General features: G+C 38.0%; 1 protein-coding gene across 1 annotated transcript; it reads right to left on the bottom strand.

Moving 5' to 3' along the window:
• Positions 1-464: 464 nt before the first annotated feature.
• Positions 465-26,288, bottom strand: CEP97 (centrosomal protein 97). The gene is made up of 11 exons (XM_027867730.1): positions 26,211-26,288; positions 19,873-20,015; positions 19,084-19,242; positions 17,740-17,841; positions 15,605-15,718; positions 14,863-15,029; positions 8,101-8,265; positions 7,282-7,415; positions 5,117-5,894; positions 3,337-3,412; positions 465-1,405 (listed from the first exon to the last, which is right to left on the bottom strand). Exons 1-11 carry the CDS (start codon positions 26,254-26,256, stop codon positions 701-703), a joined length of 2,589 nt encoding a protein of 862 aa, XP_027723531.1. The 5' UTR covers positions 26,257-26,288; the 3' UTR covers positions 465-700.
• Between the last annotated feature and the right edge of the window lie 937 nt (positions 26,289-27,225).

Here is a 27,225-nt window from a genome sequence, read left to right as displayed (position 1 = left end):
ACTTCGATATTCACTAAAGATCTGTTTCTTAAGGCAACTAATCATCTTTACTGAAGAATTTCTGCAGTTTCATTGTGTCGTATTGGATATGCTTGCAAAGTTTTTTCCCCTTACTGAAAAGGAGAAAAAACAAAGCAAGGCTGGGATCTCCCTGCTGCGGTCAGAAGGCCAAGCGGCCGGCTTTTGTTCCCCTCCTGGCAGTTCACTGTCCTCTACATAACTGGTTCATTGCACTGGATTTCTTTTTATATAGAATGTATTACATAATCATTTTCCATATTAAACAAAAAAGAACATTAGTTCTCTAAAATAATGCAATAACCATTTTAGATAAAATTTCCTATATTTGAAGATGCTTTAGTTTAATTCTCTTTGAAGGAAAACATAATCTTAGTATATTTCATAGATGAAAAAGCTATTTTGAAACAGTTCAATTATTAAGAAATAAAGTGCATATAGCTTTCAATATAAATATTATTCAGCATCATACAGCTGAGTATTTGAATACACAAGATTAGCAAAATGCTATCAAAATGAAGCCTCAATATGACATCTGAAATCTGGAAAACAAGAGATAAGCATATAAATTCTATATAAATTATGAAGTTTTTTTTTAAACACACCTGAAAGAAAATATAAAGACAAGTGAAAATTAGAAAGAATTAAATAATTCCTCAGTTTTCCATGGCACCAGATACAACTACACAGCAATACCAACAGGCAGCACCTGAAATGCAGAGTCGCATTCTGATTGATGGCCTTGAACTTCTGCATTTGATTTACAAGTGTCTGGTGTCTGACTGGTTTCATCTTGCAAAGGAGCAGCTTTGTTATCAGCTATATTAGCAGCAGCAGCTGAGTCAGACAAGGAACATGAACGTGGGACCGAAGTAATTTGAAGGCTACCCTCTTCTATGCCATCCTCAAGACTGGTCCTCTCATCAGCATCTTCTAGCTGCCGAACTGAAGTTAAATACTGTTCAAGAAGACTATTATCCTGTTCATTATTAGAGCTATCTTTATTCCATTCACTGCGCTCTTCACTGGTATCCCCTGTATCTGCATCTTTGAAATATCTAACCGTTTCTAAGGAATTCCCCATTAAAGAACTCTCACTCCCTCCCACGGAACTCTTTTCAGAATCAAATGAATACTGCAGATGACCTTGTTCTGCGAGGGAGGAATGAAAGCCAGAGTCTGGGAATTCAGGTAAGACTTTCTCCTGGGGAGCTTCAGCATCTGAAGTAGACCAGTCAGAAGCACTGGCTAAAGAGGGCTCCCGACAGGAGATACATAATGGAGAAGACTGGGAGGACAGTAGAGTACTGGATACAGGAGCGCTGGACTGCCAGGCAGAACTGAGGTGCTGGTTCACTGTCTGCTGCCAATCTTGTAGTGACCTTACCTGCAAAACACAGAATGAAGTCTCATTATGGAATAAGAGGCTCATGATTATGCAGTGCACTTTAAAAGACAAACAAACTACCATCAGTAGGGCATGCACTGAAGTTATTTTCCCAGTGGTTATAAAGGAACAGTGTCTATATCCAGTTAGCCCAGTTACTAATGAAATCCAAGTGGTGAACTCAGTGCAGCTGAGGGCCTTGTCTGCCATGTTTCATGACCGCAGAATATACTCCTACTTTCTGCCACAGTAGGAGCACCTTGGTCCCGAAGGGAATTAGGTGACAGAACAGGGATGAACCAAGAGGAAAAATATTTCAAATAAACAGTGGGTTACTAGTATTATCTTTCTATGTGAAAGATAGACACTGGTATATGCCTTTTATAAGTGAGAGATAAAGCTATTAAATATGACAGATTAAATCCAGTGAATGAAAGCAGAAAATAACTATACAATATATACAACTATAACCATGATTTGGACATGGAGGGAGGCAGAAGGGTTTCCTAAATGTTAATCAATGATAAAGTAAATGTATTCTCTGAAAATATCTCAGTAACTCCCAGTTTATGGCTACTAGACTCAAATCATATGAAGATTCTAAAAAGCCTACAGGTCAAATTCCCGCTACAAATACCATCACAAAAAGATTCCAAGCCTTGGATGATCAACCAGAGATCATCAAGCAGTATTTGACACAGTAAAATTTCAGGACAGAAAATAATTCAGATAGTCTCCTGTAAATAAGCATCAACCTGTATTCACTTGATATGACAAAGCAACTTATGCTATACTTCTCGAGACATACAATCACATAGCCATACACTTTCTAAAAAACTTAACTCATAGTCAAATGTATATTAAAGTGTCCCACAAAGTAGCTAGATACTCTATTAAAAAAAACAAACCTTAAATTTGGTTGTTGCTATTTCTTGGAAAGAATATGAGTTTTCCTTATAAATATATTCTACCTATCAGTCCCTCAATCAACAAACATTTATCAAGTGCCTATTATGTCCCAAGCAATTACTACCCTAACCAATGTCATTTTAACATTCATTCATCCAATAGGGAAAAATATCTACTATATACAAGACACCATACTAGGCACTAGAGGAGGTACAAAATTCAGATAAAGTACTTCATAAAACTTACGGTCTAGTAGAGTGAGAAGACACAAAGATGGATAATGACATTACACAAGATTACATGGTAAGTGAATTGAAAAGATATAAAACAAAGTACCATGTGAAGTACGAAAGGGCAGAGTCATTACAGACAAGGGGGAGGGAGAGGCAGTGGTTGTGATGGTGGCTCAAGAGGGTTCAATGGAGAAGTCTGTATTAACTTCATCAAATTTAAAATGTCGAACTTAAAAGGACAGATGGCAATTAGTGTGAGCAAAAGCCAAAACCAGAAAAGGGTTCAGAGGGTAGAAAGTAAACTTTCTTTGCCCAGAGCACAGAACAGGAGGAATTGGAGCAATACGAGATAATGACAGAAAGGTTCGATGGTACCAGACTCAAGGAGCGTCTTGAGTGCAAAGCAAAAAGTCTGAAGATGTGGGCCTGAAGTCTGAAATAAAAGTCATTAATAACTTGTAATCAAACCTTGCCCCTGTAATGCTGTTGTGCCTAATGGTATGTTTTCATAGAAACTCTATTAGCCATTTCCCTTCTCCTTTGAATTTTATCTTCATTTTCTCAAATTACTCAGAAAACAAAAATTTTTTTCATTTAAAATATAACTAAAATGTCACCCACTCAATCTGCTACTCCCACATAGGAAACTAAATGGCAATTAATGCACTTGCTATCCTTAATCTTTGCAAAGGGTAGCTAAGGTGTCAGGGTGTGCAGACTTACTCCTTCTTCTCCCAGAAATGTATCTTTTGTTTACACAAAGAGTTAAATCAATGGAAGGGAGTTTACCTGGTTCCAAAGGAATTTGACAGCCTCTTCTTGCAGAAGCTTTTGAACATGCTCTTCATCTCTTTCTTTTTTCAATCTACAATTTAAAATGTTCAGATTACCGAGAGAAGATAGAACTATGAACTTCTGGTTAGTGCACATAGTTTCAAGAGATTAATTTTCTAATAGCCTCGTAATGATCTTTCTACTTCTGTATCTCATTTTAAATGAAAACCTTAAATGGAAGTAAAATAGCCATGTGAACGCCTAGTAAATATAAATTAATATCACAACCAACAAATAAAGATCTTACTCACTTCTACATAGCACTCACTGTGTAGAACAGTAACACAATCACAGTAACAACCAGAATGTCATGCATAAAACAAAGTACTAAATAATTTTAACTATGCTTGTGAGATACTGATTGTAAAGTAGTAATTCAGTGTTATTCTGTCTCAACTAATGGATGCTGAAGAACTGTAGATAGATAGGTATAGATAGTTTTAAATTTAACCTCTTTAATATTAATGAAAAGTAGACTGTCATTCACACTGGGAAAGAGTCAAGTGGGTTGTTTTGTGGGAACTGACTGATGCATCCAAACAAAATGAATCCCTAACAGTTTTTTTTAAAGAGAATAAAGTTAATAAAAGGTCACTTAATAGGTTTCTCAGTTCAGCATTAATAAAAACAAATAGGTATATGTTAGAAACTTTAACATACCCAATAATTTTAATCTGACCTTTTATATTTATTTTGGTACATTTCATCCACGACCCCAGGTGAGTGTAATATACTTGATGAATTCTTTAACTACAAAGGAGTTGATGCATTTACATTTTAAGTTAAGCAGCCTTAATAAATATCATGATTATTTGACACAGATCTATGAAATTTTAACTGTTTTGTCTGATAAAGTAAATGGATTGTGTGAGCTATGAAACTTAAAAAGGGGCTCTACAAACTTTAAGAGTCTATTAAAATGTGACATTATTATTGTTAGTATTATTACAGAAGCCAATCCAAATTATATTTATTTTCTGGAAAATTATAGCATCTTCTGGCCTCCTGCTGTTTCTGAACTTACTATCTGTAAGCCTCATGCTATCTACTGATTTTATTTATGTCTCTCCATCCAGGGTCTAAAAAAACACAAGCTCCTTGAGTATAAGAACAATTTCATTTCAGTCACTCTGTCCACAGCACCTCACCAAGTGCCTAGCACACAGTAGGCACTTTATAAATATCTGGTGAATGACTGACTCTGACCCCTTTAAAACAGTGTTTTCTTGACTTTACGGTTCTTTTGCATGTCCAGAAATAAATATGCTTTAATTTTCAAGGATATGTAATTTTACTCCTGTGAAATATCACTCTCCTGCCACAGATCACAAACCTTACCACTATGCCTTAGTAATAGGCCTTCATGAGTTGCTCTCGCTGAGAAATTTATCACCCTGTAGCCAAACTTGTAATGAGCTTGTTCAGACCTATCCAGGCTAGCTTTGGTCAACAGACACACAGCGTGGGGCTGGCCCACATTCAAAGCCTTTCCAGCATGGTAGGGCCTGACAAAACATACATTCCAGTGATATGGCCCTCAAGGGCCCAGGTTACCTCCATACCACAAAGAGGCATCAGAGGAAGACCTAAGTATAGGTTTCCAAAAAGAAAATCCTATTGTGCACAGTAAGTTTAACCTGTATCCCAGACACAGAATGATACCTCAATCTTCCAAAACAAAGTAAGTCCTCTATTCACAAATCAGGTGCCACCAGACATAGAACTTCTGACCCACCTCCTTATTTCATCTGTTAAGCAAACAATGTGCTCTTGCATCCTCCTCAGTCGTATTTCATAGCGCACTTCTTTGGCTCGAGGGTGGTAGTTCCTGATGTAAAATCCCCTCCAGCAGGCCTGGAGCTTGGTAGCTGCATCATTCATTTTTCGAAGTATGGTGGAATCTTTGTCCAAAGCAACAGATCGCTCAGGGAGAAGCCTGCAGGGAACTTTTTCTGAAACGATCTGAGATAATGCACCTTCATTAACAAGCTGTGCACTAGAAAGCCTGAATCCACCTGTCCCAGGAAAGGCTGTGGGGGAGTAACTAACACCATCTCTGGAGACATCACCTGCTGTGGCCAGCTCAGGGCAGAGCAATATTCCATCTCTGTCACTAGTCTCTGGGTTTCCCTCACCATTTGCTGGTTTAACAGAACTCTCTTTCAAAATCCACAAAGTCTTTTCTACTTCCTTATCCATATCCTGTTTTTTCATTTCTTTCAGCGACTCAATCACAGAACCATCATCTTCCAGATCCAAGTTTATACCATGTAATCTCAGTTCAATAGTAGGAGACACTGGGGATAATCCTGAGGCAACAGGCATAAAAGTAGACTCTGAAGAAAGAAGACTGCAGTTCAGCTTGTCTTCATCTGTCTGTATGTCTTCTAAATGTAGGTCATTTCGAGAAAACCTTGCAGTCTGTACTGAGGCTGCCAGGTTACTCTTAACAGCATATAAGTGATCCTCATGGGCACTTGTCCCAACCCAAGAATTTACTTGAATGACAGGTTCTAGAAGGAACAAAGATAGTTTCATTTGAATTACTAAGAATTTGAATGGTCCATTTTTACCTACAAATTCTGCATTAATATCAAGTATCTTAAAAAAATAAGCAAGCAAATAACAGTGATTCCCACAATATTCCCCAAATCCCAAACCATGATGTTTTCTAAAAATTCAGTGACTTCACAGTTGTTAATAAGTCATAAGACTCTCTTATTCTAAAATAATGCTATAAAAAAATTTTAAATAATTTAAACCAAGAGAAGAAACAGTTCTCAAAAGAATTGCAAAAAATAATCAACCACAAGTATGATCATTTCAAATCACCAATAAGTGAAATAAAAATCAAAAGAACTCTGAGATTTCACCTTATACCCAGAAAAATTAACAAAAATAACAAAACCAAAAATAGCCAGCATTGCAAAGATTGTGGAAAGTTGGCCACATCACGTACTCTTAAAGTTGTGAGAAGTATGTAACAAATATGCCTCTCAAGAAAAACAGATTCCGACATTGGCCATTGTCCAAAAAACATAGGTTTCATTCTGCAGTCTGAGTCCATTATTTCTTTATCAAGAAGTGAGTAGTATGCTTCAACACTGGTCCTCTGGAATCATGGTGAATCACTGCATTAATCAGGAGCCTTAAGGCTTTCAGATTTGTTTGTTCAGTGTTGTTAATTGTGTAAATTGTTCTACTTGTTCTGCTCACTTCACTCCACATTAGTTCACACAAATTTTCCAAGGATTCACTGAGACAGTCCCTTTAATCATTTCTTATGGCACAACAGTATATTACATTCAAATGCCATCATTAGTTCAGTTATTCTCCAACTGATGAGTATCCCCTTAGTTTCATTTTTTTGCAACTAAAAAAAAAAGAACTGCTAAAAATATTTTTGTACACATGGGTCCTTCCCTTTCTTTGATCTCTTTAAGGTATAAGCCTAATAATGGTATCGCTGGGTTAAAGGCTATGCAGTTTAGTAACTTTTGGAACATAGGTTCAAATTGCTTTCCAGAACGGCTAGACTAATTCATAGCTCTATCAACAATGCATTAATGTGCCTGCTCTCCTACAGCCCCTGCAGGAAAAATTGGTTAGTTTTGTTCAATTGGTATTTTTTCCCCTCACTTTCTTATACTTTGTTACAATGGACAGCTTGCTGGGCAAAGGGAATGAGAAGGATGGTTTTAGAAATCAAGGTGACATAAAAACAAAAACTATGAACAAAAAATTTTAGAAGAATTTAGAAATAGAAAAAGTTGACCTATAGTCTAAAACCAAAGCCCTAATAAAAACCAAAACATATGCATATGTACTATGTGTATGCATGCACACATAATACATGCATATTGCCATGGACATCCTTCAAGAAGCACATGGGAATCTTACCACTTTCCAGGACTATTTGGCCCCCTGGAGCTGGATCTGAGTGCTCAGGTGCAATGGCTACCTCTGTTTCACTAGCAGTTGAAGATGAAGATTCTTCATTTTGGTTTTGGCACATCAACTGCCTCTGGTGAAGCCTAAAAACCAATAACATATCGAATTTAATTTACAGTTTACATCATGTGGCAGCTCACTGTTTCAGATCAGGTAACTTCCCCACCCCACTACCTCCCAAATTTCAAATTTGGAGAACTAAAAAAGAAGGGATAGAAATAATTCTTCAGATGGCACTTAGATACACAATACCTTTTAAAGCTTTACCCAACAACAACCTGATCTCTACATATGACATGACTAAATGTTTTCTGTTGTCTTCATAAGCAAGTATTTAAATACACATTTGGAAGCATTAATTGGGTAAACAATACTATAAATGTATATTGATATATACATGCATACACACTGTACCTATGCATCTATATGTGTGTATGTAGCTCCCTTTCACTCTCTGCCCACCTGGACCTCTCCCCCATCAGCAATGAAAGGCAATGGAGCCCTAAGTTTTATGGTCAGAACCATACTCTGGTGTCTCCACTACTGTAACCCCAACAGTAACAAGGAGTTTTGAGTACTCTGTAACGGAAGGAACAGCACTTGTAGGTATCAGTCAACAGGCATTTATTAAATACCTATTATGTGTCAGACACTGTGGTAGGAATACTTTGACTGAATGTTGGAATTAGAACTACTAACACCATACAGCGGAGCTGAGAATGCTTTTCCTTTGGAATCCATCAACTGCTACACATTTGACACGCTCACCTCTGCTTGCTCAGTATCTTCTCCAGTTTGGCATCCTCTGCAGTTTGAAGGCCCAGAGTAGAAGTAAGAGGACAAACAGTTGCCAGATACTGGACCAGCTGGATGTGTTGACCAGGTCGATATGACCTTCCCTTGCCTTGACTGTAAAGCCATTCAGCCTTCAAACTGAAAAAGAGAATGAATGAAGTATAGTCTAGGATGGCATGGCCCAGCATAAAGCATTTGGTGATTGATGACATTCTCTTCAAGCCTCATCCTCATCTTATGACCTCAAGACATGCCTGCACCAACACAGCAGTACTACAGAATGATCAGATATCCAGACCACGAATGAAGCCTGAGGACAACTCTGGCTCTTGGACTCTTTTGCTCATATACTTAATGTTTAACTTCTGATAAAAAGTCTTAGTGATCTTTTCTTCATTCATAAAATTCATAGAGTCTTAACTGACCTATCTGGTTCGCTCTCCTTACTAAATTACATTTGAAACCATATTTCTAATGCTAAACAGCATTAACATTGATTGCAAATTTGGGAGTATTTTTGTAGCAATAGAGCTCTATCACTTTGACACAAAAATCTATTCTCATTCTGAAAATTATCACAAAGATGCAAGAGCCCTCTTGAGCCTTTTAAAATGCACAAGTTATGTCCATATCACCACCAGTACACATACCACCAGCCCTCTAGAGGCTCTGTCACAGACTATTGGGGGAAAGATAATTTTCTTAACTTCTTGAGACTCCTAATATACACAGCTGCAAACATAAAGGTCTCTGGGACATAAAATACAGTCAATTTAGTTCACTGTGATTTGTCTTCATGCCAAAATGGTAAAAAAGGTGCTTGGTTGTGTGGCTGAATTATACTAAACTGAAGTGACTATCTAAATTCTGGTCTAGTTAACTGTCAAGATTAACATGAAAAAGTTTTCTCTGTTTTTATAAAATAGTGTAACTATAGGATCTAAGTGAATTATTTATGGACTTAGAAGATCAGCATCATAATGAGGAAAATCTCATCTCACCTTACATTGTGTTTTATAATTATAGGGAAGACTGGTTTACCTTCAGGAAACTGCAAGCTTCTTTAATAGGCCTAAATTTTTCCCAGATACCAAGGCCCATCTTTTTAGGACAGAAAGGAAACACAGTACTGTACATTAGAATGAGCACTGACATACCTTATGTGGCTTCCAAGCAAGTCATTTAACCTCCTTGAGCCCTGGTTTCTTCATGTGTAAAATAAAGGGATTAGACTAGATACCTTCTCATGTCCCCTCCAGCTCTAAATTGAAAATCCTATGATATTCTAATGGGGCTGTAAATCATAGAATATTATCATCCTCAAAGAATTAAAAACCTCTATCACTAAGAGAACAATGGAGGAGTACAAGATGGGTGTGATCAGGCTGCAATGCATAAGAAATACAAAGCTAAAAAGAGAAACCTCAGTAAAGGATTCTGTCAAGGCAATGTATGCTCCAACAGGAAGATGGGCTGACCATCAGGCAACTGCAAGGGGAAAGATGATGGCATGCACATGTGCTCCAATGGCATCCTGGCAATGTGAGCAGAAAGTGAATGAGATGCTCAGCAGCACACGGGGCAGGTCACCTGGGAGGACATCATGGGAGGACACAGACAAGCAATACACAAGATGGCCAAGCTCAGCTGGGCTGTGATGTGCATCACTGAATGAATGAGTGAATGAATGAATAAGCATTTACTAAAAGCTTATCCCATGCCTGTCACCACTGTTCTAAGTGCTAAATACTAATACAAAAGGCAGATGGACCCTACCCTCAATGAGCTTACATTTTGATAGAGGCAGACAAGAGGTACAGGGGAATGGTGGCTAGGGATGGGTGTTCTGGTTTGGGAAGTCACAGGGATGGTAAGTGGAACCAAAGGAGTAAAGGAATTGATAAGATTCCAGGTCCACGTAAGTATGTGAAGTATTTACCAATGTTCATGTCTTCTCGTGCTACTGCAAGCTCCCCCAGTGCAGGGACCATGTCATAGACAAACATCTTATGGCCTTAGAACCTGCACAGCAGTGCTATCTACATACAGATTGTCTGACATATATCTAATTTGTTAAGAGAGACAACTCACAACAAAGAATATGCCTTTTCTACTCCTTTTAAAAAAATATCACTGTACAGGGGCAGCTAGGTGGTGAAGTGGATAGAGCACTGACCCTGAAGTCAGGAGGACCTGAGTTCAAATCCGGATTTAGACACATAACACTCACTAGCTGTGTGACTCTGGGCAAGTCACTTAACCCCAATTGCCTCACCAAAAAAAAAAAAAAAAAAAAAATCACTGTTCTTTACAGTTTTGCTCCCAATATATTTCAAATTCAGGAACATAAGGTCTACTTAGGGGACAATTGCTATTGAAGTATGGAACACAGGTCTCTAATAGAAAGAGTTCCAAATAATAGTCAGGTTCTGGTGAACTGAATAGATATCACTTACTCTTGTTTATGCCTAAAGCCTCAGTCAAGAATCAAAATCAGCTACTTCACTATTCAAAGTATCTCAGGTATAATCATGTAGCCAATTCTCTGACCACCTGAATCTATTAAAGAAATATAATGAACACTAAAGAAATTTTTTGTAATGGTGGAGAGTTGTAGGCATCAATCAATAAGCATTTATTAAACACCTATTATGTGCCAGACATTGTGCTAGAAACACTTTCACTATACACTGGAATTAGAACTACTAATACCATATGGGTGGTGAGCATTTTTACAAGAACCTGTACGTTCTTGGCAATAACAATTAAATTGAGTGCATACAAAATCAAAAACTCATTCTCAGGCTCCTGAGATCTAAGGCTAAAATGTAGACCAAGAAAATAGCTTGAAGATTTTATTCACTTTATTACTTCTTTTACTCCTAGATTCAAAATTATAAATAGATGGTTTACTTTAAAAAAAGAAAAAAAAGAAAAAACCCTCCACTGATGGTCTGTCTAGCTATATAAACAGATTAAAACAACACTGCAATCATTGCAAAGTTTTGTACAAAATGTTTAAAGAGAATCCAAACTCAAAAGAAAATTATTTGGAAGTGAAGACATTTAGACGTTGTACAATTGTGTCCTATTTTCCTTAAAGCCCCCTTTATCTTCATCTGGTTTAGATGCTCTCCAAAATCCCTACCCATAAACTCTCAGGTAACATGGACATAAGAATGTTAACATCCTGAGTAGAGGTAAAAAGGGGCATTCCAAAAATGGACTCTATCACCCATGCACACTGAAGATAACAAGACTGAATCAATAATCAAACTCTCTCAAACACAAACTAAACAATTACTAGAGCACCATCTACTGCTAAAAAAAGGAAAAATCTGCCCTTTTAATTGAGGTAATCCAGGACTTAAATGAGTCACTTACCTATTGACACCTATACTCTGGCTAAGCAATGCTAAATTCATTCTACTCCCTGCCTTCTACCAGTGTTGTCAGGAATATTTCAGAGAGAGGGAAGAACAAGAAGAGGAATGAATGCTTGTGGGAAGAGGAAGAGAAAGGGAAAAGAAGGAGGAGAGAAAACCCCCCTCCAACCATAGCTGCTCATACTACTAACCAGCATTGGTCAAAATAGCCAATAATAAGGGAAAGTGGAGGGAAAGGGGCAGAGGGTGTGGAGGAGGGAGGGAAAGAGAAAAAAAGATGCCTCAGTGACTCTCTTTTCTTTCTCTTTCCCTCCCTCCTCCACACCCTCTGCCCCTTTCCCTCCACTTTCCCTTATTATTGGCTATTTTGACCAATGCTGGTTAGTAGTATGAGCAGCTATGGTTGGAGGGGGGAGGGAAAGAGAAAGAAAAGAGAGTCACTGAGGCATCTTTTTTTCTCTTTTTAAACCGAGAGAGAACAGAAGGAAGGCTGGAAAGAAGGTCAGACATGCAGGACAGCTTTGATAGCTTTAAGATGATTGTAGAACATACTTAAGAAGGAAAGCAAGCTATACCAGGAGACATATGCAGTTTCATGTATAATTATCTTTCTCTGTTCCACCACACAGATGCAAATGCCTGTTCTATTTGGTGTTCATTAACTTCAAAATAAAAATATAAATGAATCTTTAAATTGTTTTAAAGTAGAGGAAAAGACAAGTCATTGTTTCTTCTTTCTTTGCCCTTTTTTGGAGTGGGGAGAGGAAGGGTAGTTAAAAGGAGGAGAAAAAGCTAAAAAAAAGAGAGCAAGAAGGTAACTCTACTTGACCTCTACTCACTAACCCCCATTCAGCTTTTCATTCCAGAATACTATTTCCCTTCACCAATTCCTCACCCCCTAATCCTTTGGGACCCCTCTCCCTAATGTACTCCTGGTTTTGTTGGAGCCTTTGAACTAGGCTTGGTGCTAGGGACATCCCTATTGCCAGCACAAGGTTTCTGGTGGATAGAGGGAGGGGAAGCCCTCAGTTTCCACTGTCAAGGTTACAAGCTGGAACACTAAATGCACTGTCCCATAGAAACACATTTATATATGATGGTTAGGCTCAATAGTACTGTACTTCAATTACAATACAGGTTACAAAGGCTTCTGTGGAGTGCCCTGGGGAGCTAACCACCAGCTGGGGTTTTCAGGAATGAAGGAAGGGATGAAGGAAACATGCATGTTTTAAGCATCTACTGTTTGCCAGGCACTGTGCTAAATGCTTTACAAATATTTTATCATTTGATCCCCCAACAACCCAATGAGGTAGATGTTATTATCTCCATGTTGTAATTAAGGAAACTGAGACACTGAGATTAAGCAATAAAAAGCTAACATTTATATCATCCTTACTTTGCGCCAGGTACTGTGCTAAGAGCTTTACAATTATTATCTCATTAACCCTGGGAGATAAATACTATTATTATCCCCATTTTACAGTTGAGGAAATTAAGGCACATAAAGGTTAAGTGACTTGCCCACAGTCACACAGCTAATGAGTGTTTGAGGGAGGATTTGAACTGAAGTCTTTCTGCTGCAGTTAAGATGGATAACAATAACTACAGATTAAGTCACAAATGCTGTGCTCTACTTACATCAGATATAAATATCACACTAAATATTCCCAGATTTTCTATGTTTTCTCTTTGAACTACACCACAATGCTAATTTTTTTAATATCAAATACACATCAAATACACCAACGTCACCTTGATGCTCCCACTCCCACTTGTAATGAAGTTAAGCCAACTAGCCCAGCTCAGCCCCCAATCCAACTCCTCCTCCCTACCAGCTCAGTCCAGCCTCTAATTCTCATTACCAAAGTAATCTTTGCCTGAGACCACCTGGGCAATTCTGGCATCCCATTGGGAATGCCAGGCTGCTAAGCTTTATTTCTATAGCATTGCCCTCAGGTAAGGCCTTGTTTTTGTGGAATCAGTCAATGAAATTATGCAAGGTATACCTGTGGAGTCAGAAATCTGCAAATCCAGAGAGAAACTGTCTTCTAAATCTAGTATTCTTTTTATATACTATAAGGAATATTTACATGCTTCTGCCTCATAAAATGGGAAAATGTTGAACTATGCAGAACAAAAAAATCCTGAAATGAGATTTGATGTTCAAGTTAACAAAATGATTTAAAAAAAAAAAAAGGATGCCAATTCTAAAACAGTTAAGTAAAAAACATAAGGACTTCGGGGGTTCTATTTTCTTTTTCTTCCTTTCTTTTTTTTTTTTTTTTAATTTCATCTCCCCATCTCACTCAGGCTAGAATTTGCTAGGGGTACACATGGACCTGACTCTGTTTTCAACCTGAATGGGTTTGCCCCTCCATAGGTAACTAGGTGCCCCCTGCTCCCAGAGGCTCACCATATGGATGCCAAACTGTGAATCTCCAATTTGCATAGCCTACTGTAGCTCAAAACTCCTGAGCTCCAAAGATCCACAAGCTTCAGCCTCCCTGGTAGCTGGGATTACAGGCATGTGCCTATTTTCTTTAAACACATTCCACAACTGAATGTGAAAATAAAGTTCCATATCCTATAACTAATTAAAGAAACCTGCTCCCTAAAAGTAGTTGAGATAGAAAAAGGATTAAAATCATTCCAGTTTTCAAGGTCTCTGTCCAATTCAACTTTCATTATAGGCTATAGTCATCACAATTCCGCAGAGACATCATTTTACTGTCAGAGAAAAAGCCCTAGGGATATTTTTTTCTGTGGTTCCAAAAAATATCGATTTAGTAGACAGCTTTCACTATTCTCTAATTTTTTCGCTTGACCATAAACGCCTACCTTTAATGCCTCACTCCAAAAAAATCTATATTTAACCAAGAACAGATTAAAAACTAGATTCATCTACACATCCTCACAAAATACTCTGCTCATTCATATTCAGAGTACATTGTGCTGAGAAACAAAAAAGGGACACAAATGAATTCTGATTTCTTGAAGAACTAGAAAATATAAGAAAAAATAACTACATTCCGTGCCTAGAATTTAAAACTGTATCAAAAGCCTGTATATGTTAAATCTATCAAATCTTTTATAATAATAAGACCCTCCATAGTGCAGAATTTTCGATAACATGTTCAAGACACAAACCAGTGTGACTTAGTTATCAAAAGTACAGGAAAAACACCATTAAGAGAGAAACATAAATAGTTAATACTTAAGTGACTTTTCAGTGACTTTCTTTTCACAGTGTATATTTTAAGAATTATATAATTTATCTATTTCTTGTTAGCTAGAAAAAAGCCTTTTTATTGATTTCTGTGATATGTGATGCTAAAGAGGTTATATTCACCTTTCCTTTTGAGAAATCACATATCCATCTAGGACTTTGAGGTTTAAGCACCAGCTGACAATGTACGGCCGATAGTCAAAGCCTGGAATGGAAGGTGTGGCCATCACACAGGGATTGTTCATGATTGACAACTGTTCCAACTCAGAAAGGGATGCCAAGAAAGAAATCTGGAACAAAGGAGATCTTTGTTGAAACCAAAGAACTACTTAGTGACAAGCACTGCATTTCTGATGATTCACATCTTAACAAGACTGGAGAAGGTGACAATTTCTCTATTGTTCTGAAAATGGGCCACCCTCTGCTCTATCTACTACTTTTTTAAAAAATCAGCAACAATATGGCCATCTGTCCCTGCTGTACTTGGACTTGGATTATCCCTTAGAAAAGTATCATTTATCAGCTTCCCTGGAACAAAGAAACCAGAGTATTTGTAAAACCATCCATGGTAACTGAGGGAAAGTTATATGCATGGTGTCAAACTTCTTTTACCCAGATGGTTGCAGATGGATTATTATAGGCTTAACATATTAAAGTGAATGAAGTCTAGTCCTACACTGATATATTGGATAAAGGGGGGATGGGAGGGAAGAGAAAAGAATGAAATCACATATAGGAAGTAAAAATGACTTTAAAATTCCTCCAAGGTGCTGAAAATATGAAACTAACTTATGATCCCTTGCCACCCTCTCTACTGTATCTTTTTTGGCTCTCTCGTTCATATAAATGGTAATCAAATGTGTACCTCATTTAGGTCTCGTATTTCATTCTCTGCCAGTGAAAGGATAGCAAGACTTCGAGGTAGACAAGCTGGAGCCATTCTAAGAGAGGTGATGATATTTCCATGTAGCAGGAGAGTCTTTAAAGCAAGACCAAACAATAGATACCAATTAAAGCAGTGCAAAAGAAAATCTACTTTGGTAGTGTTGCAATATTGTGCAAATTTGATACTGAGATAGATTTAGTTATGCTGTACAAAGCACAGAGTTATAAAATGTTAGATCTAGAAAGAACCTTAGATAGCTAGGCCAATCCAATCATTTTACAGAAGAGAAAACTCAGGCCCAGGAGTTGCCCAGTGTCATGCAACTGGTTTGTGACATGCTATAAGATTTATAATTACATCTCAGTGATTTCCAAACATACTCAAACCTTTATTTCAAATCAAAACAGAAAAACAAATGCATTAGAGAAATCATGGGTAAAGTAAAATTTCTCTTTAAATATGTTACGTGGAAGGGGCAGCTAGATGTCAGAGTAGATAGAGCTCCGGCCTTGGACTCAGGAGGACTTGAGTTCAAATCTGACCTCAGACACTTGAGATTTAGTAGCTATGTGACTCTGGGCAAGTCACTTAACCCCAACTGCCTCACCAAAAAAAAAAAAAATATGTGCTTGTGTGTGTGTGTGTGTGTGTGTGTGTGTGTGTGTGTATGCATGTATGTAAAACTTAGTAAATTTAGTCATTTTTTTTAATCAAAGTGCTTGATTGATAGAATTCATGAAAGAAGCAGAAAGTAATTCCTAAAGTTGAGACAATGGGAATTATTTGATCTCAAGTCAACAGAAATGAGAAAAAAAAAAAAGGCTGAATTTCTGGAGTTCTGACAATATCTCAACCAAACTTTTTTTTAAAAGTCATTTGAATTATCTTTAGATTACTTATTAAACTCTCTTTTCATCTATTATCTTAAAAATCTGACTGCCTCAAATCTTTTATGATAATTACTAATAAAGATGATTTCTACTAAGAAAGGTAGAATAATTGAGCTAATGTTATTGATTTCAAGGTTGAATGACTTCAGCTTCTAACGATTCAAATGAGGCACAAAGATGAAAAAACTGCCTTAGAGATAGTCTCTAGAAAACCGTGATTTCCAACTGTTATTTGATTTCCCATTACCTTCTACTCCATGAAAGCCCATAGGGCATGTGTTTATCTTTAAAAAGTAAAGAAAACTAAAATTAATCTTGTTTTTTAAATTCTGAGTTTTTAAATGAATTTCACAACATTAAGATAATTACAGATATGTAGGAAAGTCATAAAACTAGATTTGGGAATTGTTGCTCTAGAAATTCAGCCAAATCAAGGGTTTCAAATTATGTTCTAAAGGTCAATAATCTTTATTGGGTAAGAAGGAAAAGCCGTTACAAGAGATGAAGATTAACCTTAGTTAAAAATGGTCAATTTTTTATCCTGTTAAGATCAGGTCTAAGAACTAGGAGCACATTGTATACAGTAACGGCAATACTGTACAATGATCAGCTATGAATGACTTAGCTATTCTCAGCAACCCAATGATCCAAGACAACTCTAAAGGATTCATGAGGAAAAATGCTATTAACATCCAGAGAAAGAACTGATGGAGTCTAAATGCAGATCAAAGCATACTATTTTAACTTTATTTCTGTGTGTGTTTTTTTTCTTTTGGTCTGTTTTTTCTTTTACAATATGACTAATATGAAAATATATTTTACATGATTGTACATATATAACATAATCAAATTGTTTACTGTCTTATGGAACAGGAAGGTGAGAGGGAGGGAGAAAATTGAGAACTCAAAATTTTTTTAAATGAATGTTAAAATTTATCTTTACATGTAATTGGAAGAAATAAAATACTATTTTTTAGAATGTTGCATTTAGGAAAAAAAAGATCAGGCCTAGACATTAGTTTCAGACACAATTTCAATATTCAGGGGATGAAGAAAGACAAAAAAGGAAACATAGAAAGGGGAGGAAAGAAGCAATTTTTCAAGGAATTGTGGGAATCCTAATTTTAACATAGTGTATTCTCCTCACATAGAAGCATAATTTTATACTGATTAGATTATTAATTCTCAACACAGAATCTTCAAATTTCAAAGGAGCACACTTACCTTCAGAGCTATCAGTTTAGAAATATCACCTATTTGAGATATGTTATTGTCTGATAAATCAAGGTGCTGTAGAGCTGTGCAGTTACTGATCTGGTCTATGGCCTAAGATGAGAAAAATATTAATTATATTAATTTATGCATGAGCCCCATAAAACAAAACATTCTTTAGTTCACTTCTACTAGACGTCTTCACTCCTAACTCCTTCCATAATTACTGGAAGCAGGGTAGATAGAACCTGGCAAAAGAAGGGACTCTGGGGAAGAGTCAAAGGGATCTGGGAGACCATCATGCCAATGCACTGGCTACGGAGTTGGCCTTGGAGGCAGGAAGCCCTGGGTTCAAGTACCACTCCTGACATATTCTGTTGTAGTGACCCTGGGCAAATCTCTTAACTTCTTGGCACTCCAGACGACTCTGGAATACTATGAGCAGCAGTATGTGGAAATACTAACTTTATTTGGTATTTGTTAAGTTTGGAATACATTTTAAAAAAATATATTAAGTCTATAATTTACAAAGAAGGCACTGATCCATGTGGATAGAGGAAATTTCCCATCATGAGCTGAAACCACAAGTCCAGTTAAAAGAGAGAGAGACAGTGAGAGACCGAGCAATGGACTCCCATACCGTGGCATGTTTAACAAGATTTTCAGAAAATTTTAGAGCTAAAAGTCTTATGGCATGGAAATATGTTTTGCATGACTGCACATGAATAACCTATATCAAATTGCTTGCTTTCTTGATGAAGGGGAAGGGAGAAGGGAAGGAGAGAATCTGGAACTCAAAAATTTCAAATAACAAATGTTAAAAATTGCTTTTACATGTAATCAGGGGAAAAATAAAATATTAAATTAAAAAAGAGGAAAAAAAAGCTAGGAGTTTTGGGCCAACCCCCTCACTTTGCAGATGAGAAAACTAAGTGCTAGAGGAATGAAATGATTCAGCCTAGTTGGCTGGCAGCAGAAGCAGCACTAGAACTTGGGTCCCTGGCCTCTCTCTCCAGGGCGTGCCCCATACTATGTTGTGTAAGTCTCAAGTCACCTCTATTTGAAACTAATTTATCTGATAAATCCTTGGGAAGTTTAATTTTAATGGTGACAAATCATTCCTCTGAGATGTTTAGTTTTACTGTATACAACTCCTTCCTCTGACAGGTTTGATTTTAATGTGTCACTTTATGTATTTTCATTGTGTTTTTTTAAGTACCTAAGTATTTGAGTACCTAGGATATGACATGCATAATAAAGAAAAGGTAGCTTGTTTACTTCCATTCAAATGACATCTAAAATAATTTTTTCAAAGGTTCCTACTTTTCTAGTCACTACTTTTAAAAAAATGTTTACCTTCAGATTATTTCCCGCCAAATTCAGCCATTCCAATTGTACTAGCTCCTTCAGCCCCTCCACATAGCCAATACTATTATGAGGCAGGTTAAGCACCCTGAGCTGAGTCAGTTTGGCCACACCCATCATCCGAACCAGTCGATTATTGGCAACTGACAACTGTGTAATGACCAGGAAAAACAAATTATTCTCAACAATGATATATACAATTTTCAGGCTAACTTTAAAACAAAAAGTAAAAAAAAAGCTCCCTTCCACAGTTATGCACAATTCAAATCTTACAATTGTTTAGTTCTTCTTGTTTATGTTTTAAAGACCTTTTCACTGTTTGCTAAACATTATACAGTACATATTGTGTTTTTTCATTTCCAAGCAAAACAAAATAAAAAATGGAGAATGTTAACAAGATGCAGAACAAAATGGAACAATTTGTTACATAGGCCAAGAAAATTTTCATCATAAAAGAGCAAGCTTTTAACCATTTACTGAGAATAGGGGAACCTTGGGAATACAGTATAATATCAATATGTTATCATATAATTATTTCATTATATTAATATTTTAATTCATTTAATATTTTATTATATCAATGTAATATATTACCAATATAATTATTTTCACTTTAATAGAAATTTTAGTTACGTTAATAATTTTTTCCAGACAAGTATAAAGTTGGCATGGATGTTTTCATCATAAAAACAAGCTGGTCTTGCCTTTTTTAATGTCTGTAGTTTTCCAGGGCAATAAGTTCCTAATCAACCATTTTCCCAAGTATCACATAATACTGACCTGTATTAGTCTTCGGCACTTCTCAAGATTTTCCAATTTAATAATCTGATTTTTATCAAGAATCAAAGTATGTGTATCAGCATCACAGGACAAATTTGGACCCAATTTCTGTAATCCTTGGCCTGACCAATCAACCACTGCACCTTGAAAAATGAGGGAAAACTGTCAGAAAATAAAGAGAACAGGATAATTTCACACAGAGAGATTACTTTTTGAATTAGACTGACAGCAAAGGTAATATTGGACATTTGAGATGAAATGGCATCGAGATAAATGTGAAGTTTTAGATTTAGGCTCAGGTGAAAAGACATGAGTTTTAGAAGACTAAGAATGTAGCTAGAGACAGAAGTGTGATGAGTCACGGCTCAATACAATCTTCAGCTGTATTATTAGAAGTATAGCATCCAGAACAAGGGAAGAAATCCCTCCAACGTAAACTGGATTAGTCAAACCACATTCAAAATATCGTGTGCAGCTCTGCAAACCATGTTTAAAATAAACACTGATAAACTAAGGGAGTCAAATACATGTCATATAGGAGCAGCTGAAGGAACCAGAGATATTTAGCCTGGAAAGGGGAAAGCTGAGGAGAAAAATAATCTTCAAACATCTGAAGGGCTGTCAAGTAGAAGAGTAATTAGACTTATTCAGCTTAGATCAAGAATTAGGATCAAAAGGATATAATTAATGGTAGGCAAGTTTCAGCTTAACGAATTAAAGAATCATGGGGAGACCAGCTGCTCTCCCTAGATATGGCCTTAGACTCCAGATCCAAAAAGGATCACCCTTCCCAACAATTAATAGTACTTTCAAACCACAGAATGGCCATTAGAGCCATTCATCAGTAGATAAATGATCAAAGGATATGAAAAGGCAGTTGTCAAATGGAAGAAATTCAACAACCATATGAAAAAAAGCTCCAAAGCACTAATAATTAGACAGATGCATATTAAAACAACTCTGAAGTTCCACCTCAGATTCATCAGATTGGCAAAGATGACAGAAAAGGAAAATGACAATTGTTGGAGGAGCTAAGGGAAAACAGGCCCACTAATACACTGTGGAGCTATGAAAAACAGTCCAGCCCTCCTCGAAAGCAATTTGTAACTATACCTAAGAAGTCACTAAACTATGTATATTCATTGACCTTGTGATCCTACTCTGGGCAAAGAGATCATCTGAAGAAATTGAAAAAGAAGAAAAAGGACCCATAGGTAAAAAAAAATTTATAGCAATTATTTTTGTCAAAAATAAAGTGGGGGGCAAGGTACTGGAATCTATAGGAAGAATGGCCCCAAAAAATTATGGTATGTAAATGTAACAAAATATTATTGGGTTGTAAGAAATGATAAAAGGAAAAAGTTCAAATGAACCTGGGGTGACCTAAATGATCTGATACTGAGTTAACTGAGCACAATTTATATCATAATGACAACACTGGAAAGAAGTATAACTTTGAAAGACTTAAAAACTTTGATAAAAAGGCATGATCCCGGAGGACCAAAGATTAAGCCTGATTTCCACCTCTTGGCAGAGAGGTGGATGAACTCAAGGCACAGAATGGAATGTGCATTTTCAGACATGGTCAACATGGGGATATTGTGCTCCACTGTATCTATTTATTATAAGGGTGGTTTTCCCTCTTCTTCTTTTTTTTTTTTGGTGAGGCAGTCAGGGTTAAGTGACTTGCCCAGAGTCACAGAGCTAGTGAGTGTTCTGTGTCTGAGGCCGGATTTGATCTCAGATCCTCCTGACTCTAGAGCTGGTGCTCTAGCCACTGTGCCACCTAGCTGTCCCTCCCCTCATCTTTTCAATGGGGAGAGACAGAGTAGGAGGGAGAAGGAAGCTATAGATAAGGTTGTTAAAAAAAGAAAAAAGACAGAAAGAAAAAGAAAAGTAGGTCACTGATTTTTTTTTAAATGAACACAAGGTGAAAAGAAAACACAAATAGGATAGATTTGAAAGCTACAGGTTGAATTTACCATATGTTTAAAAGGAAAAACAAGCTATATATAATGAGGGATTTTCAGCCTAATGTATATTCCTCTTCTTCTGTGATACTTTGTATGTGGAAATGCTCATTTTATATGCTTAAGTTCAGAATTTAAAAAAGAAATAAAAGAAATAAATAGCCTTATAAGATAGTCAGTACATCCTTACTTGCAGCAGCTAGGTGGCACTGTGGATAGAGCACTGGGCCTGGAGTCAGGAAGACTCATCCTTCAGAGTTCAAATCTGGCCTCAGATGTTACTAGCTGTGTGACCCTGGGCAAGTCACTTAACTCTGTTTGCTCCAGTTTTGTCATCTGTAAAATGAGCTGGAGAAGGAAATGGCAAACCACTCCAGTATCTCTGCCAAGAAAACCTCAAATGAAGTCATGAAAAATCGGACCCAACTGAATAGCACTACCTTACTGGAGAATCCACTCCTCAAGTGGAAGCTAGGTGTTACAGAAGGGATTCAAGCTACAGGGAAGGAATGTGCAAATTACCTCTATGATGCCTGGCAATTCAGATTCTAAGAATTACAGTAATCTTATAAAGAACAATGTTTTCTTTCAATTACTCAGTATTCCTTAGGAATTAGCACACACACAGTACTATCAGACATGGATATTTTTTGGAGGCCAAACTTCTAAAATTTAGTATTTTAGCACCCTACCCCACCTAACTTTGAAACATGGTTTCCATATTTTGTGGTTTTGAAATAGCAACTTTTTAAAAATCACCAGGGTTAAATGGAGGCAAAAGGGAAGTATTACTCAATTAAATAAATACATATTAGGTACATGTTATGCAGAGTTCACTGCACTACAAATCTATACTTCATACAACTTAAATCTACTTAGCTAATTTCCATGGAGAAATCTGAAGATTGATGTTTTTCTGGGAAAATTTTAAAAAATTGCTAGTAAACACTAATGTAACTAACCCCTTAGCATTTCTCCTAACCAATTCCCTCAACAGCTGCACAATTTCCCAGGCCTATCTGAAGCCTAATCATTTGAGAACTTTAACCTTTTGGTCCCTAAAATGGCTGTATCAGTTGCCATACAATCTATTTGATAAAAGAGAACTTGTGAGCTAAGCCACCTTTAAAATGCCCTAATAAATGTATTAGGAATTGCTCTGAGCAGCCATGGAACTGAGAGGTAAGAGAATAATCAGTGCTAGGCACACCGTAGATACCTAATAAATATTTAATGATTTATTATAGAGCCAAAGATAATTAGAAGTCAAAAGAAGCTTAGAGATCATTTAGTCCAGCAAGCTCATCCTTTTACGTTTTTTGTCATTGTCTTTGATTTTTTCACTAGTCATTGCCCAATATACCATCTCCCCCACCAATGGAAATCTCCCATGTGACAAAGAATGACAAACAGTTAAAAAATAAACAGTGACCACATCTGATGACATGTGCAAAATGCTGAAGATGTAGGCTTCTACTCTCTTCTAAAAGAAGGGAGTTCCAGCCCTCTCATTTTATGGATGAGAACACTGAGGCCCAGGGGAAGTAAGAAAAACATTTGCTCAAAACTGGAAAGTGAAGATAAAGTACCTCTAAGATGCTGCAGACAATCTCATAACTGTTTAAAGCTTCAGTTTCCTCATCCACAACATGAACCAAATTTGCCTCCCTGCAGTATGACTTTTATTTCCTCTTACTTGCTGCCTAAACTTTGGGCATTGTCAGAAGTAGTGCTAGTAAATGTTAAACAACTGGCTCTCTGAAAAAGAAAATGTACCCCAACAAACTTTTCATTTAACCTGAATAATTAACATTTTTTCTGTGTCCTTATAGATAATCAATAAAACTATAAACCAAGACCTGATTTATACCTAAATTCTCACATTGAAAATTTAACAACCGGCTTGAAAACCAGTTCCTGCTAGCTCTAGCATACCCCTGGCATTTGTAGCTATGGATTTTACTACTCATTCTTTTCTTGGATTTTTGTCTACTGTGAACTTCTGAGCATCTTAACTGCTTTTGATTTTCCTTCATTGTAGCTTCTCTCCAATATGGACATATTACTTCCCCAATCGTTTTTAATTTTTAAAGCCCTTCAAATTAGATTTGCAAGACACCTGATAAATTGTTACCAGCCTTTGTCGGATACATTCTATCCCTGGCCAATAGTCAGTCATCTCTTTATTTTAAGCCATGATCCAAAAGTCCAAATCCCATTCTCAGATACCAATCTCTTACCTGTTAACTTTCCAAATCAATTTTTCTTTTCAGTATACATTGCTTTTGATGGGGAATAATGAGGTAAATGTGCCTGTGTTTAGCACATGGTTTTGTAACCTTAAACAATATTTTCTAGGTTCCCTTTTTATAGTGTTATTTGTAGCCAAATAGCACCATCACCACAGAATCACCACAAGTGCACAGCCCTCATCCACTCAGACAAGATTTGGAAGGTTCTCTGTTATGTTCTGGATACTTTTCTCAGGAAAACAACAAACTTCTCCATTGTTATTATCAGGTTGACAAATAGCTAACTGAGAACTCCTGATCTCTTACCACCACTATTTTTCTCTCCTTCCTCTGACTTTTTACTAGATGATATCTTCACCAGAACACTTCTGTGGCTCTACTTTATCCTGCCCTGGAGGACAAAGAGCCACTTTTCCCTCAGAGCATACCTTCCTCTTCTTCAAAAAGAGCCTTAAATCTGTTGATTTTAACTCCAAGTACAAAGTTTTCCCTTTTCCTTCCCTTCCTCCTCTGTGTAACATTCTTCCATTCTCCAACCTCCTAACAATATTCAAGTTTAAAGGAAGGCGCTTCTATTACTCCTCTTGCAATATTTAAAGTAAGGACAGTGGGAGTTAGAGGCATGTGAACATATTTTCTGCCAACTCTAGGGATATGCATGAAATGATGGAATGAAATAGCTTCAACTAGGTTTTCTTCTACAGTCTGCAAGGCTGTTTTTCTAGGCATAAGCAATTGATATATGTTGGAAAAGGCTAAAACCACAGTTTCGAATTCACACAAAACTACAGCATTATAGAGTTCTATCTTTAAGTCTGTCACAGCATGTATTCCAAAGTCTGCTATAAATATATTCTAAATGAGGCAACAAGTCCCCTAAAGGGTGTATTGACGTCAGGTTTGGGGGGGTGGGGGGGGGAGGAGAGAAAATGAAGATTCACCCTCTCCACAAGGGTGTTGGTAAACAAACACAGTATGCTTGTCAAAATCACAAATAAATTAGACAATTATGAGAAGACTCATTATGCCACAGCCAAAAAAGACACGTGAGGTTTATAGCCTACTCTAACACTGGGATCTGTGAGGAAATGGAAAAAACTGGGAGGGGGGAGCACCTGGGGGAGACCAAGCTGTTGGGACTCAAAGGAGGTTTTTGTTGTTTCTAGAGACAGCAGGAGGAGGGGAAGAAAAAGATCTTCAAAGAGAAATTTTGCTTATCATACCTACTGGCCACGAGGTGAATTCTCTGGTCATGGCCACTTCTCAGATTATGATAAATGGGGGGGGGGGGGCGGGGCGGGGGCGGGGAAGAAGAAATGTATGGTATTCTCTCATCACTAGAGCCTCCATGATAATGTGGAATAAGCGCTGGGTCTGGAGTCCAATGGCTCAAAAACCCTCTATGGAAAACCTCTGATACTGGTGCCTGTACCCTCTGCCCTGATCCAAGCACGAGGAGCTGGGTATACAGTCTCAACCTATGCAGTCCCAGTCAAAACAAAGGTGACTGGCCCCAAAACCTGCTTGGGCAAAGGTGGGGGTGCTCAGGTTAAGAAGGACCCCATCGCGCCACTGGGCAGCCAAGGCCAAGCCCCAGCCCCCTGCACCTGAGTAAGGATCCGGTGAGTGATGCTCCCTCCCACCCCAGCCCGCCCAGCCCCCACTTCAGCCCCCTCCTACGGGAAGATGATGAACAAGAGATTCGGGGCAGGGTGAAGGGGGGTTGAGGGTGCGGGGAGGATGCTCCCGTATATCTGGCTCTTCCCTCTGCCCAGCCCAAGTCCCAGGCAAGGAGGACTCTTCCCCAACCCCAAACAAACCAAACAAGCAGCAGCACCAGCGCGCGGGGCTGGACGAAGCCCCCTGGGAGCTGTAGTTCGGCCCCAACGGCCCTCGCCTTGTCACCGAAGCGGTTACAGAGCGCGGGAAGACTACGACTCCCAGAGGGCAGCACGCCCCGCCGCCCCAGCCGCCAAGCCTAACTGCAGCTAGAGAAGAGACGACCCGAAATGCAGGGATAAAATGGGGAGCCCCCCGGGACCCTTCTGTGGAGAGGCGATTACTGGAAGCGGGATTGGCGAAAGGGTCTCTAAACTAAAGAACAAGGTACTTTTACCTTCTCCTGGTGGTAAAGCCGCGTCGCTCCGCGCCGCTGTCGCCATACTTCCCGCTTTGCTAATACCAGGCAACCGACTTGCCGAAGCGCTGTGGGGTATGTAGTCTAATTGGGCTAGCGCAAAACTACTATTCCCAAGATGCACGGCGCCCATCCCTCAACACTCCACTGCCAACCCCCTCCCGGGCTGTGGGAAGGGAGAACCTATTGCGTTCTGATTGGTAGAGAGGGTTTAATGAATTAAAGTAATATGGGACTCCAATTTTACAGCTGTAAATGACTTAGAAATAGAGAAAGCATGTGTGTAGTGTAGATGATTTGCAAATTGTTTCCTATACCTGTTACTTCCTCCATCCCCTAATCAACTACCTATCCCATATAAAAACTAATGTGTTTAGGTATAGAATTGAAATTTAACAAGTGCAAGAAAATCCTGTCGCAAAGTCCAATCCACCTCCTTGGTGGAGACTGATTATTCAGTGCAGAGTTGGTGACAACTTGAGGGAGAAAGGAGTCATGATCTAGCTTAGACAGGGAAGACCTGAGGTTCCAAACTTTCTTCAGGTCACTGAAAGGAGACAACGTTTCTGGAATGAAGCTTCTATGTACAGGAGCCATCACCTCAATCAAGTCCTTATTCCCAGCTTATTACATTAGAGACTTTGGGAAATTTCCCCACGGGTGAGATCTGGACTCTCTTGGTTGAGCTCTCCCAGTGGGAGTTCCTCCACCCTCCACCCTCCACCCTCCACCCTCCACTCTGTATTGCCTGGTATATATTCTTATCCATTTGCTTTCGCTGATTTCTGTTTGCTGTCAGCTTAGAAAAGTGGATTTATATGCTATTTTTCACGTGTGTTCATTGTGGAAAAGGCATTTATTGGGAAGGGAGTCAAGCATTAGAGTTGGGGAGAGAGCTTAAAGCACTCCTTCATTAAGGGGTGGCAATCAGGAGCTCAGCTTGAACCCTAAACATTATTTCCTCCGACTAAAAATAACTAGGAGGGAAGTGGAT

The sequence above is a fragment of the Vombatus ursinus genome, unplaced genomic scaffold, assembly GCF_900497805.2.
Source record: "Vombatus ursinus unplaced genomic scaffold, bare-nosed wombat genome assembly UNPS02001419.1, whole genome shotgun sequence".
NCBI classification, from domain to species: Eukaryota; Metazoa; Chordata; class Mammalia; order Diprotodontia; family Vombatidae; genus Vombatus; species Vombatus ursinus.
This window is presented reverse-complemented; position numbering and strand designations above follow the sequence as displayed.

Coding starts and splice junctions, on each gene's coding strand:
- CEP97 (XM_027867730.1), bottom strand. CDS start 26,256: ATGGCGACAGCGGCGCGGAGCGACGCGGCTTTACCACCAGGAGAAG. Junction 20,016..26,210: donor GGCTTTACCACCAGGAGAAG/GTAAAAGTACCT, acceptor TCATTTTTCAAG/GTGCAGTGGTTGATTGGTCA. Junction 19,243..19,872: donor AGTGCCGAAGACTAATACAG/GTCAGTATTATG, acceptor GTCATTACACAG/TTGTCAGTTGCCAATAATCG.